This window comes from Hippoglossus stenolepis, chromosome 12, assembly GCF_022539355.2.
Source record: "Hippoglossus stenolepis isolate QCI-W04-F060 chromosome 12, HSTE1.2, whole genome shotgun sequence".
NCBI lineage: Eukaryota > Metazoa > Chordata > Actinopteri > Pleuronectiformes > Pleuronectidae > Hippoglossus > Hippoglossus stenolepis.
Window position 1 is genome coordinate 10,047,027 of NC_061494.1, and position 18,633 is coordinate 10,065,659.

The following is an 18,633-nucleotide window of genomic DNA, read 5'->3' on the forward strand; positions in this document are numbered from 1 at the left end:
ACGTTTCGAATGCTGGCATTTCAGCCGGTGACCTTTCATCAAGATATCACACACTTCAAATGATCTTCAGTGTGTTTTGATAAAGGTCACACTTCAGCTCTGAGAATACAGATACACAACTAAATATGTTCTTGTTCATTTGCCGAGATATTGTTGGGTGGATTTTTCTGACTAGCTTGCTCCAATGCAGAATTCACTGTGTACAACTCTTTTCAAATATGTACCTGCTGCCCTCTGGTGTCTGAACTGTAATGTGCATCCAATGCTTTGGAAATTGAGTTGTTGTTCATTATAGTTTGTCCTGCCGAAAAAGAGAGAGAGGTTTGTTTTTCTGATACCAGCTGTGATTTTTGATGAGGGAGTTTTTCTTCCACTGCCTTTTTCATCTTGTGCAAATTAATATTCATTATTTCCTCCTGTTGCTTAAAAATGAGAGAGGTTGTCCTAATTTCCTGTTGCATCATGGCTCCATACAGAATATTTTAATTTTATCATACTTTATACGACACTACTTAAATATGACAGCTATGGTATGCTACTAGTAGTTTAATACATCACTAGTTAACATAAATTAAAGATGTACTAACAAACGCATGATCCTGTTTTTAAATATACTGCATCATTAGAGGTCAAACTATTGAACCGTGCATAGAGTAGCAAATATTAACTTCACATCAGCCTAATACAACATCAAAATACTGTTAAGATGTTTCATTAGTAACAATTGAAAACTGAATGGACATTGTGTTATAATAATATTATGAACTTGTTTTAAATACTTTTATTATGCATTACACTTGAGCCAATTCAAACTGTCTGACTTTGAAATATTAATCTCCAGGGACGATTCTCTGGTTTACTTGTTGATGAAGCTATTCACTCTCTGTCTGTAGATCACTCTGTAGTTCATTCCACAGTGTCCTATTGGTGAACACAGAACAGAGGAGAGAAGAAGACCATGAGAAAGAGGCACATGATCTCTGTAATCAACAGCAAAGTTCTGCAGTCAGCTGTGACATAAGTGCAACATTACATGTACCGTCTTATGGTCTTGCTTGACTTCTCTCTATTTAGCACCATGTTGATTTTGTTTTCCAGATTCTTCGGGGGAAAATACAATGTAAAAAAAAAAATCACCCACTGTTATGTAGCAGGAAATGCATTTACAATGTGTACCGGTTTGACAAATGTGATGATGTGGCAGGAAAAAGGTCAAACTCTCTTGCCTCGTTGGTGGCCTTCAGACGGTCGTTTATCGCTATCAGTCTCACTCTGTCTGACTGGAGGAAAACAGAAAAAGAGGTAAATATTATCTTTGGTTATATAATTCTTAGCACTTTATTTCTGAACGAGGGCAAAGGACAACATATTCTAAGAGGGAGGAAAAATGGAGGATAAGCAGTCTATCTCCCAGCACCTTTAGGTGTTTGATGTGTTTTTCAGTGGCGGTGGTTGTAACAGTGGACACCAGCTTTTCCTTAATCTCCTCCTCCAGCGGTTGGATCTCCCTCCACATGTTCAACACCTGGAGCCTCTTGACTTGGACACTGTCACCGTGGCTGAAAGAGGTCCCACTGTCCCGCAAGCCTGACAGTGACGCATTTGTCCAAACACAGAGGAGCACAAACATGAATGCACTGTAGCGACTAATGTATGTGGACACGTGTGTTTGTATCTATGTGCATACACACCCCTGCAGACATCACAAAGTCACAGCTGACTCACGGACACTACAACACTCTCTTTATGTCTGATGACATGACAAAGTGATTATTTGCCCAGTCTATCCACAGACTGAACAAATGTGCTGCTGCCCTGCAGGGTAATAAACAGTACAGCAAATGCTTGGATGTGGTTTACCAATGATTAGATGTACCAATGTAGTCTTGAGACTTACTCTTCATGGCACTGTCCTCTGGGCCTGTGAGAGCTGGAACATTGTGTGATTCATTTCGGACTCTGGGATAGAAAAAAGAACAAATATGCTTAAACTAATAGAATGAACTATATGTTTGTGTGTGTGTGTGTGTGTGTGTGTGTGTGTGTGTGTGTGTGTGTGTGTGGGGAGAGAGATCCTTGCAGTACCGTTTATTCTCCTGTAGAGCTCTCCTAGCCTCCTGCTCCAGCCTGCAAACCTCTTTTTCAGCTTCATCCAGCTCCACTTCCATTTCTTTGCATCTGCCAAGATCTTCAAGTGAAATATTCAGCAACTGTAACATAGGAACACAACAAATGAAGAAGAATTACTGTTTGCCACAAAGAGCAATGCTTGCTAGTGACTACTGCAAAACTACGTCAGGTTCCTGTCACTTATGTTGAAAGTTTTATTGTCTGAAATGTGCATCACTCCTGTTATGTAACCCCAAAAACCTTATTTGGCTGTCAGTTATGTCCCTGCTTCATGACGATCTTCACATTGAAATATAGATGGAAATATAATACAGATGAGTTCAGTTCCTAATGGACATGTGGCCTAAAACTGTCATGAAAATGAATGACAGGCCTTGTTGTAAGTTGTATCTTGAACCCTTTTAAATGTCACTGATCCACAGGTGCAGTTTTTTTAATATTACTTAAAAAATGTTGCAATATCATAATAATTTTTAATTTATTTGAATTTTTTATTAAATTAATTAATTATTAATTAATACATTTTTATTTAAATGTACAGTATACTGAATATATGGGCGGATTACTTTACCTTGTCACATGGTGCAGACTGGGAATCCATCATGTGGTTGACATACAAATCATAATCTGTCTGGAAGATCAAAATATAAACAATATTTATTTATATTATTACATGTGTGGGGTAGAGATATTGAAATGTGTTAAGATATGCCACCCAAGTTACTGTAATATTTTAGGTACTATTACATTTTATGTTCTTAGTATTTTTTTGATATGCATGTTTATAATAAAGCATAATACAAGTTCAACATAGTTGTATCCTGCCTTGACTGCATTATAATGTCCATCTGTCTACTCATTACAACATATGAATACCAAGCAATGAACAAAACTTGTCTTACTCTGACATATTTATTATGAATGACGATAATGGACCTGTTGCCCTCTGACAACCTGCTACCTGACACATCCTGACTGGGGTCCAGTGGTTGTTCCACTTCGACACGCTACACCAGGGACTCACTCTCTCTTAGCGCTATTACGTCTTATGGCACATGCTAAAAATGTGCTAGTGGGTACAGAGGAAATGGAAAAACCTTAATTTCCCTCAGGATGCGTCCAAATACTGGCGAGCTTTCACATACATCATCAAAGACGTCACTGAACACCGCAAGGCGGTCTCTGCTGGGCCAGCTCTGCACTGACAGCTTCTTCAGCTCCTGGATATGACAGGAACACACACATACATACACACACATCACACATCGTTAGCAAGTTAAAATGTGCGTGAGAATCTGTGCATGTCTTTATTCACCTTCTGCAAGAGGATTGAGAGGACATTACAGAATTACCATCTCGTTAAAAATGGACAAAGCGGAAAGAATGAAAGTTAAAAAAGAAAATGTAAGGTGATAGTTTGTGTGCATCTCACCTTTTGTAGCTTCCTCTCGTGCATTTCTACAACATTTCTTCCAGCCCAGAGTTCCTGCTTTGCTATAAATTCCCTCCCAAACCTTTGTTTTGTCTTAAGATGGTCTTTGTTATTCAGTTCTCCGTGGTTAAAATGGCTTTTTTCAGGATCGGATGAGGAGTCAGCTTTTTTCTGGGAAGAAGCTCTCAGCTTGGACGGCACAGAGTTTGAGGAACAATGAACCATCTTGGGTACACTACCATCTTCTCTTCCGCCTGCATGTGATGAGCGACCAGTGGCCTGGTCTTGTCTCGAATCCAACACCTCAGACTCTACCAAAGCAGTGCTGGCAGTAAACTCTGAGGGAGACTCTCTCAGTTCTTTGTCCCTCACATCGGTCAGTGTCTTTATTTGTCTCCGCTGGACTGTCAGAGGCTTTGGGGTTTCTCCTTGGCTCTGTGACATCCTCCAAAAAGGCTGCTTTGTGTCCATATGAGGCCGGTTCAGGCTGCGGGGCCCCAGATGACCTGAGCAGAAGGTCAGGGTGTCGGCCCTCTGAGCGGCCTCAGCAGCCTGCAGCAGTCTGTGGACCCTGAAGCTCCCAGGATCTGGACATGAGAGTTTGTTAAAAAACTCACAGAAGTGATCACCTCATGTACTAGACATTATATACTATAAATACATAATCATAATAGCAGGACTGAGATGTTGCCATTGACTTAAGCTATTGATAATTTAAATAAACTGCACTGACACAGAAAATATTACAAAAAATAATGACATCAAAATATATTAATCACCAATTAATTAACTTTTGATTAAAACTATTAACTTACATACAATGAAACAGGTGAGTGACTTTGAAATAATAATCTGATGTTTTAACAACAGAAACACGTGAAAACAAACTGTAGGAAACTATTGTAAATCCAGACAGTTCTGAAACAAACCACTTCCGCATTCGTCAGGCACCACAGAGCCAAAATGTGCGTCGTATTTCTTTCTGCGTGATTTAAGTTTATTTGTTCAGGCGCAGCTGAAGCGTGAAAACAAAGTGGACATAGGGAAAAGCTAAATAATAATCCCACCTGTTATCAAACTGTATATTGGATCACGAAAGAAAATCTTCCTTCATCCCAGTCTGTCCTCTCCTCGGTTACCAAGGAGACCGACACGCGTAAGCGTTGCGTTTAGAGCCTCGTTAATAATCGGACCCAAGAGCTTCGAGTTACGTGTGATCTCACGTGAACCTGCAGAGACAAGAAAGTGAGGTGAAAACCACGACACGTTTGACACGCAGTGCACAGACGACCAAGGATTAATTAAAAGAAAAGAAGAAGAACAAACCCTAAAGAGCAATTACTAAACTCACAGCAAGTCAAGTGTAAATTGTTGTGGCTTATTGAACTCACTCACGTGAAGATATATATATATATTTTTATGCTTCAATTATTTGATATGTTTGATTCAGTCCTTGAAGAATTCAAAAATCAGACAAGGTGGAGTTTATTTGAAATCCAAACTTCCCAAGCACCACACAAGCTGCAAAACAACCGACTAAAAGAATCATTACCCTCATTGTCACGTTTAAAAGTCTTTAAAACTAGTTTTCATACACAATGTCATAGTTTTTAACAAGTGCCCTTTCTTTTCTATACTATTCGTTTCAGCCACGGATTCCTATATGTTTCAATCTGTGTTATTTGTCCCTGCTTGTGATTTATTTTTGAAACTTCTTTAATTCATTGTTGCCCATCTTGACCAGATCTCCCTGATAGAAGAGATATTGCATCTAAATGTGACCTTCTGGTTAAATAAAATAAGTAGAGTACAGTGTCACCATGTGATAAACAGTTGAGCATGATGCTTTTAAGGACTGGTGTCTCATAGAAAGGGTGTTCACACACAAAGTGAAGCTGATCACACAATGAATCATTCACCAGGCTTCATCTTAGTCATCCCCCCCTCGCTCTCTCTCTTTCTCTCGCCCTCTCTCCCTGGGACTGAATAACCAGTCTACAAGTCAGCCGACTCATCATTGCTGCTGCTGCTGATGTCAATAACATCTGAGTTCATCTGATCATCTGACCTGTCTAAGATTCGGGGATCCAGAGGCAATACAAGGTGAATAGGTTGAAGAATGGTTTCCAACACTGCAAATGACAGCTCCGTGCTCCGTAAATTCTTTAATATGGAAAAACTATTGACCAACATACCGCCTCAAGTTGTCTTATTTTCCCAAACATCTCCCTGTGACGAATCCTTGCACACAGTAATTACCAAATGAATCATGTAAACATTGGTAGTAGGGGAAACCCTGTAAATGCTTTCATCAAACTATTATCTTAATCGGGTTATTTCCAATGATTGGCTTCTTGTGTGCAAGTAAAAACACAGTCATGAGTGAAGCCGGCGCTGGAAAACCGAAAAGAAGAGGAGAAGAGGAGTGAAACTCAGCCTCGGGGCTGGAATGGCCAGAATAGGAAAGCACCCAGATGGCAAAGCTGAGCTGGAGGGAAGAGACAGTGTAACATGTTATGCTTCATTGAAATGAATAGAGCTACATGATGGCGTTGCCTTGCATTGTGATGTCCACTAACGTTTGATGAAATGATGATTAGAAGGAGGATGCTTGGAGAGCTGAAGCATTAACTGGCCAACTGAGCTTGTTTTGTTGATGACGACAACATTTCCTGCTCTATACTGTATATTATAATAAAAAAAGACAGGAATATTTGTACCATGTGCTACAAATTTGTTTATATGATGATATAACATATTGAAAGACACAACAAAAACCTTTGAGATCGAGAAGAAGGGTGACATTTAGGACTGTATGCGAACACAAACTGACACTGTAAGAGCCACTTGATGGGGCCATGGTCATGTAACAAATTTCTTAAATCATTCTAAATATTTCTATAATTTGACAAATAGTCTATTTATTTGTTCCACTCGAAACTAAGGAAATATACTATCAATATTATCAGTATTGTTTCTGCAGCCCTACCAACACAATAATATTAATTGGCATATTAGTTAAATACAGTAAACACAAGTATAATTCAAACAATAAGTGAAGAATGATCTGACACACAAGCGTATTTTTCAGGTATTTAATAAAAGTTATTTGGGCTACTGCTCTTACATTTACAGTTGAGACATTCCTCAATTATTCTGGGTAACAGTAACATGTCTAGACCGTTTTGTTTCTCTTGATGTTTCACTTTGTACAAAACAAAAAGGCCAACATTATTTTTCTTTGTATAAAAAATATAAGTTAATTTAAATTTAACTCTAATTAAGAAAATAACAATAGTAATAAGAGCAATAATAATAATAATAATAATAATAATAATAATAACGATAAAGATCATGAGCTAAACATAGTGCAGATGATGGGATATAACTGGTGCTGAAAAGTAGAAGGGACAGTGCAGTGTAATGGACTTAACCATGTTCTCAGGTGGGGTTGGAATGGGGGAAAGAGACAGTCGAAAGCATTCTCTCTCTCTCTCTCTCTCTCTCTCTCTCTCTCTCTCTCACACACACACACACACACAGTCAGAAAGCACACAACTGCCATTCAGTTTAGCACCATCAGAGTGAACAACTCAGTCTGTACAAACTATTTCCTAGGCTGTACACAATATACACCTATTAACCGCTTATGCAAAACTATATATAAACTTCAGTTTAGGTGCATGCTAATTGTTGCTCTTGGTTGAAGCTCACTGGAAGCAATTCTGTAAAAGTAAGACAGAGCACGTTGTGGAAACCGACGGCGCACTACAACCTACACGGTGCCACCACCGAGGATCTGCAACCGAAAAAACATTCATCAAAATGTACATTCATACCATTAATATGGGTGGTGGGGGGTGGGTAGGGCATAGGGGATGGGGGAGCCACAGTACCAGTCGGAAAAACAAATGATTTGAGCAGTAATTTCATTCTTGGAGGGGGACAAATGTCCACTGGAATGACAGTTTCAGACAAAAAAAATCATTTGTCCTTTGGAAGATCTTGGGAAATCATTTGAAAGAGTCTAAAAAAAGTGTAACCCCTGTGCACGGCGTTGGGAGACTTGAGCGTCAAGGGAAGATTATATTTTCCCCTGGTTGTGGATATGAGTGGAGCGTCACATCCAACGTCAACCAACGATGTTTATGTTGCAGTCCCAGAAGAAGACATTAGCTTAACAGGTGAGACGGTGCGGGAGGATATGAAGCTGAGGCGTCGGCCCTGAATCAACAGCAAAATGACAAAATGAAAGTTCAGTGTCGTCACTACAGCTTTGAACCAGCAAGGACACCCGCTTGTGTGAGAGAAAGAGAAAACGTGAGACCGTGTAGGCTACTTATTCCACACTGCACTCTTTAAAACCCATCTCACCTTCACCAGGTTTTAGATAAGCATGATTTCTGGATATGACATATACAACAGTTATTCACCTGTTGTTGCAAACAGAGTAATCCTTATTATCTACGGGAACAGTTGTGCGGTATGTTTATTTTTCTCACTTAATCTACAAGAAGAAAGCAAATTATGATTTTTGCTTCTCTTCATTGGCTCTTAGAATTTTAGAGTGATTTTAGGATTTTGTCGTTGAATTTTAAGGCCTCACTCGCCATCCCACAGTCACATTGAGGACCGAAGGTGACCGGGGGGGCTTTTCTGTCAGGACCCCCGCTCTTTAGAACAATCTCCCTGAGGAGCTGAGTGAAAAACTCCTCATTCTCTTTTAAATCTCTCTAAAAGACTACATTCTTTACGGGTTTGCTTTCTCAGGACAATGGGTCTGTATTGTATTTATTCACTTTTAATCTAGTTCTGGTCTTACAGACTATTTTAAGCATTTTAGGTTTTATTTTATTCTTGTATTTATGCTCTAATGTTGTTGGATCTTCGTACTGGTTTTAATTGTTTACCCTAATTTTTTTTAAAGTTTTTTTTAACTTGTAACACCTTGTAACTGTGTTTTGAGAAGTGCTTTATAAATAAAGATTATAATCATTTCAATTTAAAGATTAGAGTTTAATTCATGAAAGAGATTTTTGATGAATAAAAGTAAATAATTCACATGTGATAGTGGTGTAAGAATATTGTTATGACAGTGGAGACTCAGTAGTACGCAGTGCTGACTATAAAGGACACGAGCAGTGGTGCTATTTGTGCATCTTTTTGTCCCGTGACCTCCCTCCTCCAAACATTATGACTGCTTGCCCGGGGTCAGTTCCTGTTGATCAGAGGGGAGTCCATGTACTTCTGCAGCAGGTTCCTAAATGTCAGGGGGAGCTGGGGGGCAGTGCTGTGGGGTCCCACTGCGGGGAGAAACACCGTGACTCTCTTGTGACTGCGTTCACAAATGTCCACATTATCTAACTCCTCTCATCACAGTTCATCTATATTTTGTTTTATATGCTGCGGGGGGGATTTCTGCAATCTCCACCTAGGAATAGGCTGTATCACTTTATTCAAGTACTGCAAAGGATTTTTGCTCAAAAAGTGATAAATAAAATTAACATTCTGACGCCCACCTTCTCAATAAGGTGACATTATACATCTGCTCTACACATTCCTTCTGTCTCTGGGAACACCTTGCTGAAGTAGTGCACGTACGATAAACCACAGAAGGCAAATAGTACCATTTAAAAAACAAAAAAAATAACAAAGCCTGAACCGACAACAACATTTCACATATCCTAGCCTGTGAAAGGTTCAGAGTAAGGCCTCTGCAAATACAAGACCATAAAAGAATCAGCTAAAATAATAAAATACATATAACAACCAGAATAAAACAACCAAAACAGCACAGGTCCATTCTACCAAATGAATTCCCAAGCTGAGTGGACGTAGGGTGATGGGTTGAAGTCCCTCAGCCCCATCAGCTGTCTGTCAGTCTCTGGGATTGGTGAAACCGCCAGTGTTGACACCTCCGTCACCCAATGAGGTAACTGTGTGTTTTTTTTTTTCTTTTAAAGTCAAGTCGCCTTTAGCTGATCCGTCTCCCGCTGACACTACATGTGGGTTCTTCCTTCTGCAGGAGTTCCAGGTCTGTGGCAGGACTCAGGTTGTGTTCCTTTGGTGGGCCAGAGACCCCTTTGGTCGTCAGTTGTCCACCTTGACGGGGCCTGAATCACATGGTCGGCTAGGCACCACATCCTCTGCCTCCCCCTTTGCAATTTTCTCCCACTGGCCATGGTTCTCCCTGCAGACACACAACAACTCAGGTCAGATACAGACTCTGCATGATATGGGTTTACAATCAGGACAGTGTTACTAACGCTTCATTACATCATATTTTCACCCCTGTCCATTTGTTTGTTGGTTGTTTGGTTTGTTTGACGGCAGGATTAGGTACAAAACTGGTGGATACAATACCATGAAACTTAGTTTTTGTTTCGTAGTGGTTCAGGCTATGTTGAAGAAAATATTTGGATTTTGAGAATTTAGTTGTAATATTACAATAAAAGGTGTAATTTTGTGAGAAAAAAAATTCATAATAATTTTAGGCTACGTGTCATGGTAGGAGTTGAAGGAAATCGTGTCTTTAGTGGAGAAGAAAATGTTTGGTAGAGGTCGACTTGGAGGTTATCATTGGTTACTGTGATATTCAAAGAGGTTTCATCGTTTCACAATGTGATCCAGAGGAAGTGAAACTCTTTCTCTATCCCCTATTCTCGGTATTTTACGACTGTATTCTTGAACTATTACTTTTTTTCTTTTTCTTTTTTCTAACACTAATACTATTATATATACTACTATAATAAAAATTCTGGCATATTAAGGGCATTGATTTCTATGAGTGTGTGAAACTTAGCGGAATAAAGTCGGAAATATAAGAATGAAAGTTCTGAAAATAATCAGATTTATTTCTTACAACGATCAACAAACCAAAAGTGCATTAAACCAAGCAAACCTGTATTAAGTGACTGAATGCATTTCATTGACACTGACAATTTATCCCGGAGAAAAATCTCAACAAACACATGTGACCACAGCCAGGGAGCGACTGTGCACTTCATTAGTCATCTGCAGCAGCAGCAGACCCATCAGCTCTGCTTGTTACGGAGGTAACCTCCTCTCCTCCCCCTGCTATAATCAAGCCTGACATACGAGCGCAAAAAGTGCTGCCCTTTGCTGCCATTCCTTTCAATTAGCCAGCCTGATGCAGTTTACACGTCTGTGGCAAATCCCACAACAAGCAGCCGGGCTCCGCGGGGTCTAGGCCTGCTGCCCACCCAGAGCCCAGTGCTGACGTACTGCCGGGGCTTAAATATTACCATGCTCACTTTGTTTGCATTCCCCGCAGATCAAGGTCACAGCATTTTAAAAACCAGCGGGTTAACCCCAGAAGGGCGGGCGAGCGTGCAACACGATCCCGCTCCACCACCATAAATTACACACAATACATTCTTGCACTCTTATCGAACGATGCACAGACACAGTTTCACATCACACACTCTGATGCACCATGTTATAAGGAGGAGCCACAGTTTCCTGTTAGTACACTGTGTTCTATAAAGAAACTAATTCAATGAGATTTCAGAAAGCTATAGCACAAGTTTGTTTAATCCAAAACAGTAGCTTGTGTGTTTTGTTTGCATTTTCAATGGAATGTGGAACACACACACGCACACGCACACACACACACACACACACACACACACACACACACACACACACACACACACACACACACACGCACACACACACACACACACACACACACACACACACACGCACACACACACGCACACACACACACCTTATCATCTCTAATCTTATTTGTCTGGCCAACTGCTGCTGGTCAGACCAGGCCTGCACACATAGTATTAACCATGTCAGACAATACTGTGTAAAGGGACTGTTAGAAGAACCTAAACCAGCAGTTATTTCACAAATATATTCTTGATCCATTCTCTGTCAATGCACCGAGTAGAGAGAGACTTTGTCCATCACTCTGAACACTGGAGCTCTGAACACTTACTTGCAGGCTTTTAGTAGAGGGTTGGATGGAGGGAAAAGCTCTGCTAGTGTCGTGTAACATGGAATTGCAACAGCATTGTAGAACCCCACCTTTAAAAAACAGCACAAAAAGCAAAAAAAAGTGAATTAAAAGACATAATTAGACAACAGAGGCAAGTTTATGAACAGTTATGATATTATATCGTATAAAAGGTTTTAGAGACAGGCAGATAAATTATGGTTACTACATTAAGGAACAATGGGGTCATGTTGAATAGTGTGTGTGATGCGTGGGCTTTTTAAATTTATTCAAATTAAATCTTAAATGCTACACTTGCTACACACAATACACACAACATGATCTAAAACCTAATCTGAAAATGAAAGATCGTATATTTAACATGACAGTTTGGATAATAGCATATTATTTGATTCACGTCCACATCATCATGAAAAGACAGTTACAGAAGTGAAAAACCCTAAGGATGTGCAGATACTTCACAATAAGTCTCTTAATGTGGGTATTGTTATTGTTTTATACATATTTCGAGTTAACCTTTTATAATTTATCATGCAAAATATATTCAACCACATATGTCCATAGTATTGGGCTTTTTACACTGTATGGTGCTTCTAGTACTTTTTTTATTTTGATCTTGTGATCCTGGTTATTGAACTATTTTTGATTCCAACTTTTCCACTTCCACATCCTGGATATTCTGGTTCTCTCTACTCCTTGTTTTCTTCTCAGAACTTGTTTAAGTATCACTACCTTCCTTTTTCTGGCTATTCCACTCAATCAGTGTGAAAGGTTAAACTCTCTAAGCACTTGAGGGTGTGAATGAAGGGTCTGAGTCACATGAGCTAAAGAGCTGGTCTCACTTGGCCTTGGGGAACCTCGTGCTTCTTTTCTCTGTCCATCATTGGGATCGGCTGCATCCCAATCTTCTTCATCTCATCTCCCTGTGGAGGAAAGGAATAACAAGAGAAATGCATTTTTCCTTACTGCTCCATATCTCCATTAGACAACACTAGTTTGTGTCTTACAAACTGCAGGATATCTACAGTAGGCGTAGCAATATTTACAAGTATTTATAGAGGTCTGACTGTTACACTGGAGGCATGATCATGACACTGAAAACCCCAACAGTATCCCACTATACCTCGGCCCAGAACTCAGCATAGATGTCGTTGGCTGTGAGTCGTGTGATTTGCCATTGCTTGGTAACAGAACACAGGTCACATGCTGTCATCATCAGACCAATCACACGGTCCCTGGAGGGGAGCAAAGCCTCGTTATGGCCATGTGGAGAAATTCAATGTGCCGTTTATGTGCACCAGATCTGCATGTCTGCGAGTGATCTGGTCCGATCCGGTGCACCGGTGCGGGTCGAGTCGTGACCTCACCTGTGCGAGTAGTTGTTAAAGTCCACCACACCCTTGGTCAGCAGTTCCGACAGCTGCTGGTGGTTGTTGAAGTAGAGAGCGAGGTCCGTTGCGATGATGGCCTTTCGGATGATCTCTAGCACCTGCTCGTACTCAATGGAATTCAGGTTGGAGAAAATATTGTGCCCTTCCAGCTATGAGAAACAAAGAGATCAATAAAAAAGCAAAAGCTCCACTTATGAGGCGTTCAGCTCAGCGAGACTACAACAGGTTGTAATCTCAGATTCATCCCGTCGTAGGTTCACCTCATCCCAGCTGCTCCTGGACATCACAGGGCGTTCAGACGTCAATGTTGTGTGTTTGTGTGTGTGTGTGTATGTAAGCATTCATTTTCTAGAACTTATATATTAATCTAAGCAATTCTGCTTTCCCAGGATACACCTGTGTGTATGTGTGTGTGTGTGTGTTGTAGACTGTATTTAAAAATGGACGACACATTCCACTTCCTTTCACTGTCCAAATAAAAGAGTTAAAATATCCTGGATTCAAACTGTGTCATCTTGAGGATCTGGAGTCTGCACAGTCGTCTGGTAGCGACGTCCCATCGAGACACATGTTCGACCAATCACGAGTCAGTCTGAGCTGTAAATTCTGATGTTTAACCTCGTTTTAGCAAACTTGGTGGAAAAATGTCCACTTGAACAAACATCAGTGTCATAAGAATTAACGGAAATGACAGAAACCATCTTTGAGAAAAATAATGTAATGATTATTTTGAGTTTTTGTTTTGGCCCATGTCCAAACCATTAACATAGAAGAGACAGGCTTTATGATCTGTACTGCAGCCAGCCACCAGGTGGCGATCAAGATGGTTTGGCGTCACATTTGGGGACCAGTCATGTCGTCCATCTTTATAAATGGTACAAATTAAAACCTAAAATTTAAATAAATTCCAGGATGACTTTTATCTCAGGAGTTTTAGTCTCTAAAAGCAGCTTCATGGAGTTTTAAAGCTCATTACATTATGTCAACTGCCTTTTTAAAATCGCCATCTGTCTTTATTGGCAGGCTTCAAATAGTGATGTGAAGTTTGTCCACATGTGGAATCATTTTTCACATCCTCTCCCTGCTATGTTCAATTATTTCTTAATCCCTTTGATTCATTTTATGTGGTATTTCCATATATTTTGCCAAACGTCTGCAAGTCTTAAAGCAAGATTACAGAGTAATAAAAAACATGTTAGGTTAAACACATAACTTCGTACTTGTTTCTAGCATTTAAAGACAATAAACAGATATAAATGTTTAACATAGGGGAGCTCTACCTGCAGGATGGAGACGGTCTGAGAGAAGTGGTGCTGCTCCATGGTGGAGGTGGAGTACAGAGCAGCCAGTGGATGGTCAAACTTCTGCAGGTACGCATTGCTGTAACCCCGGTGGTCCAGGTCATGGCACAGGCAGGCTATCAACAGACCTTTCTTCTGTAAATCACAGTGGGAACATCATAATAAAAAATGATATCATGACCCCAGAGGATAATCTTGTTCCCCATTTCACTTATTTTAGTCAAGCTGTGCTAAAACCCAGACCCAACAAGGAGCAAACCTCGAGCTCTGTGAAGATCCCAGAGGTTTTCTGCAGGATGGCATACATGCAGTGCGCCACCGTCACCGCGTGCTTCCAGTTGTGGTATGGCACACGTCGGTAGTTCTTCCGTACAGACATGGTGAACCGGCACAGCTTCTCCAGCTCAAAGCTACAATCAGCGAGCGGAAAAAAAAAGATTAACTGTTGCTTTGACAAAGAACTGACGCTGGCGAGTCATCAGGGCCGTGTGAGGCTTTACCTGGTCTTTCCACAGGAGTTATGAACCATGTAGATAAAGACTGCGGGCCAGATCTCCTCAAAGGGATTGATGTCAAAGTGGAACCTGGAGGACGGAGAAAAGGAGGAGAGTCTTAAATTAGCAGCACACCTGGGAGACAGAGAGGAGACAGATAAGGGGACATCTGAGGACGGTGAATGTTGAAGTGACAGGCTGACAGATCCAGACAAATCCAGATCTGGACTCTTTCACAGTCGTGCAGGTCAGCTACTCTCAGGGTCACGGCTTTCTTACATTAACAAAGCTGCTCTGAATCTGAGAGTGCACTCACATTTCGATCTCTTTATAAATAGGTGTAGGGAGGTTGAGCTGGGTGAGGGTCTTCCATTCTTCCGATGTGCAGATGCTGTGATAGGACAGTTTCTCCATTGTCACTCTGTAGATGCATTCAGAGTGCCGGATCCTGTGGTACATCTGTGGAAATGACAGAACATGAACTAGTTAAAATTTAAAATTTAAGAATTTATGAAAATGAAAAAAATATTCACTGTTGGAATTTCCAAAAGGGTCAAACAGAGTTAAGTTATCCACAACAGTCCTGTATCATATTTTATCTGCGTGTCTCCACATCTGGTTTGTATCCCTGTCCCCTTCCCAGACACGCAGGAATAAAGATGGTCAGGTGCGGGCGCCAAAGCCTTACACCTTCCAACCATAAATCACCATAAATCAGGAGCCGGCTCAAGTCCGTTTCCGTGAGACGTGCGGCATAAATTACGACCAAACATAACTCCTGTCGGCGGACGGATGCAGACTGCTCGTCTTAAAACATTAAATTGCCTCATCAATTTTAAAAACCAACTTTGTGACGCTGCTCCTGCGTAAGTTTGTCGCACGAGATGACGGTGAGTCAGGCCCCACCGAGGGGAGCGGCTTCTGACAGACAGGCCACAAGGCTCAGAGAGAATCGTGAGAGGCAAGAGACGGTCTTCACTGTCAACCGTCACATGAGAAGCTTTTGTTCAGGTGTTTGGGGACAACGCACATTGTAAATAACAGCTGCAGCTAAAAAAAATGATGATACCACTCTGAGAAACAGGGAAACCCGCAGCCTTATAGCAGCTGAAACGAGCCTCGCAGCAATGAGAGTGAATTTAAGATGAGGCTTCTACGTCAAAGGTGCAGTTTTCTAAAAATAAGCCAGAATCAAGTATTCATTGCTGTGAAGTGTCTAACCATCACATAACCTACCTATACTGCATCACATTAAGAGGAGGCCTGTGCACACACACATAGAGAAATCATATTTCTGCTTTTTCAGTTAGCGGTTTAAATATCTTAAGATGAATTTAGTGTACTCACATTTGCACAGTGCAAGGCCAGAGCACAAAAGACAGCAAACATCTTAAAGTTGTTCTCATCTGTTTTAGTGAAGGCACTTCCGCTTAGCTTGTTCACCATCTGCACCACGCCTATTACGCTTCCCCTGCTCACGATGGGCATGCACAGGATGTTCCGCGTGGTGTAGCCGGTTTTCAGGTCCACCTCTCTGTTGGGGAAGAAAATGTGAGACGTTGATTTGATGTGGTGTAAAATGAGGACTTTACGGTACAAGAATCATTCAGGAAAACGTTGAGAAAGTTGACAGGATTGTCGATAATCATATGTAATGGGAAAGAATTTGTAAAAAGGTATTTTTCGCAGTTGGAGGTTACCGGTTGAACCGAGGATCTGCATAGGCATCTGGGATATTTAAGACTTCCCCTGTCCGAGCCACCAGACCTGCTATTCCCTTGTCTATAGAAAACCTGGAGAGACAGATAAACAGAAGAGGAAAGGAGTTTAAATTGTGGATTTTTTCATTAAGACTTCTCAGTACCTGCTGGGTGGATGAGTGAAATCTACTTTGAAAAAAAATCTGCAGATCAGTAATATGAAAAACAGAGGTAGGGGTTAGGGGGTTTTGAGTGCCACTGTAATTTGGAGTAAAGTCTTTTGACTTGTAGCATTTTTCTGTATAGCAGGAGAAGACCTTTTTTACTCTTCTAGATGCACCAAAACAAGACCCATTTGAAAATTACTTCCTCCTCCTTTAACATAAACTTGCATTTTTCTATAAAAATCGGTGTAAACTGGAAAGTATGAGGCTTATGTCAGTCACTCAGGTCACGGTATCTTCAGGAGTTCTACATTTGTACACTTAACATAGGTAAAAGACCCAGAAAGGTTTAATACCTGAAACCTCCCATTAGTCAGTTTGAAGAAGCCTCTTGGTGAAACGTTTTTCAGAAACACAAGCAAGTCAAGTCGCCTAAGTACGCTTGTACAGCCCCTGAAGATATGAGGCCTACGTATGTCAAAGAAGAACACAAATCTAAAAGAGACTGTGAGAGAAGAAGGTGAATCTTTTTACCAACCTAATTTCTTTGGTTTTCCTGAAGACAGGCTTTCCTTCTTTCTCTTCCCCGATATCGAACAGGTCGGAGTACAGTTCTTTGTTGTTGTGATCTACCTGGAAGAGTGCGCACCTGTCCGCATTCACCAGGTTTTTTGCATATATCTGCAAAACAACACCAGGGAGACAGATTTCATAGCAACACTGAGGATTTGAAAGAACTAAAAAAAAAAACATCTTGAACCTAAAGCTTAACTAAATCAGATACATCGCTACGGTTTTAACTTTTAATTCTTTTGGATGAGACAGTTGAGAATGTGGAGACGCACACAGTAAAACTACAGCTCATTCTAGTTTGGTTAAACCAGATGACTTGAATCACCTCAGATGACAACACAGTCACAAGGCAACAAAATACGTACAAACAGAGAGGTGGGTTTTAGTGACAAGACACAGGGAAACCACATTTCACACGCATTCCACATCACATCTGTTTAGACAAAGTGGATGAAAAACTTGCCGGAGCAAAGTCTACTTGTACAGTATTTAGTATGTAATAATAATTCTAAAATATTGTTGTAAATATTAATGCCAACAAGCTTGTATCATGCCCCTCAGGTGTCGAGATGGCAAGTGTGTGTCTGTGCGTTACAGCAGGTTTCAGTACTGGTCTCTAACACACAAAACCTAACACACACTCGCGGGATGTGTAGCCTTGAAGACAATGTGAATGAACACATACTTGCAGGATTCACACTCACCATAATATGTTCAAGTAGAGAATCTATTGCCACAATGTTATCAAAGTATGTTCTGTGCGAAAAGAAGAAATGGTGCATTGAGATGTTTGACAAATGGGAAGCTCTGATGACGTTCACATTCAAGACATGAAGTTTCTAATTTCTGAGCAGAAAAAAAACTTGTATTGATTTAACCTTGGGCCTGACAAGAGAACAGACTAAATACCAACGTACGTATTTATTTGTTAGACTTAATAAATAAGAATTCATTTTTTATTTCAAACATCAGTATCGATTTAGTATTGAGGTAAACTGTCCCATTAGCAGCTCTTACTTTGACACATCTAGTAGGAAGTCGTTGAGCTCAGTCTGTTTGGCGAGGCCTCTGCACACCTACAAACAAAAAAAGAAACAGATCAAGACCCGGCACACAGAGGAATCGAACATCTCCTACTGTCTACACACTTGGCTTTGGGCCACCTTCACGTGTGTCAGTAACAACAGTAACAAGAGTGTTTTGCAGCGAGCTGTACACGGCGCTGCACTGGGACGCCGTCGCTCCTCTAAGGTGTTGTGCTATCTGTTCGTATGAAAACAGCGCTGGGCTGTAATGACATCCTCGGGGAGCTGTTGTTGAATCTAAGGCTAAGTTGATTGGACTGGGCCGAGTGACAACCCAGTTCCTGCACACAGTGGATTTCACCGTTTAAAAACACTGATGCAGAACCAGAACAAACAAAGTGGCACAGGATCATAATAAGTGGGACGGGCGGGT

General features: G+C 40.8%; 2 protein-coding genes across 4 annotated transcripts in view; both read right to left on the reverse strand.

Annotated features, from left to right (window-relative positions):
- Nucleotides 1–812: 812 nt before the first annotated feature.
- LOC124854572 (uncharacterized protein C6orf118-like) lies at nucleotides 813–5,491 on the reverse strand. Its single transcript, XM_047342393.1, has 11 exons — nucleotides 5,482–5,491; nucleotides 4,702–4,791; nucleotides 3,563–4,149; nucleotides 3,228–3,350; nucleotides 2,702–2,761; nucleotides 2,086–2,210; nucleotides 1,898–1,959; nucleotides 1,418–1,587; nucleotides 1,227–1,280; nucleotides 1,040–1,101; nucleotides 813–921 (listed from the first exon to the last, which is right to left on the reverse strand). Exons 1-11 carry the CDS (start codon nucleotides 5,489–5,491, stop codon nucleotides 873–875), a joined length of 1,392 nt encoding a protein of 463 aa, XP_047198349.1. The 3' UTR covers nucleotides 813–872.
- Nucleotides 5,492–6,643: 1,152 nt separating this feature from the next.
- pde10a (phosphodiesterase 10A) overlaps nucleotides 6,644–18,633 on the reverse strand; it is a 57,093-nt gene continuing 45,103 nt past the window's right edge. For all 3 annotated transcript variants that reach the window (XM_047342445.1, XM_047342447.1, XM_047342446.1), the window contains exons 9-22: nucleotides 18,193–18,251; nucleotides 17,880–17,931; nucleotides 17,141–17,283; nucleotides 16,439–16,531; nucleotides 16,086–16,272; nucleotides 15,055–15,197; nucleotides 14,745–14,828; nucleotides 14,504–14,654; nucleotides 14,224–14,379; nucleotides 12,920–13,092; nucleotides 12,676–12,787; nucleotides 12,395–12,475; nucleotides 11,535–11,623; nucleotides 6,644–9,752 (exon numbers count right to left, since the gene is read on the reverse strand). In XM_047342445.1, the coding sequence (XP_047198401.1) occupies nucleotides 9,653–9,752; nucleotides 11,535–11,623; nucleotides 12,395–12,475; nucleotides 12,676–12,787; nucleotides 12,920–13,092; nucleotides 14,224–14,379; nucleotides 14,504–14,654; nucleotides 14,745–14,828; nucleotides 15,055–15,197; nucleotides 16,086–16,272; nucleotides 16,439–16,531; nucleotides 17,141–17,283; nucleotides 17,880–17,931; nucleotides 18,193–18,251 (1,623 nt within the window). In that variant the 3' untranslated portion in view covers nucleotides 6,644–9,652. The remainder of the gene's footprint in view (nucleotides 9,753–11,534; nucleotides 11,624–12,394; nucleotides 12,476–12,675; nucleotides 12,788–12,919; nucleotides 13,093–14,223; nucleotides 14,380–14,503; nucleotides 14,655–14,744; nucleotides 14,829–15,054; nucleotides 15,198–16,085; nucleotides 16,273–16,438; nucleotides 16,532–17,140; nucleotides 17,284–17,879; nucleotides 17,932–18,192; nucleotides 18,252–18,633) is intronic.

Excerpts from the sequence above, each read along its gene's own strand:
- LOC124854572 (XM_047342393.1), bottom strand. Across the intron at positions 2,211-2,701 it reads AGTCTGCACCATGTGACAAG|TTGCTGAATATTTCACTTGA; the intron begins GTAAAGTAATCC and ends CCTATGTTACAG. Across the intron at positions 922-1,039 it reads TCAAGCAAGACCATAAGACG|GACACTGTGGAATGAACTAC; the intron begins GTACATGTAATG and ends GTTCACCAATAG.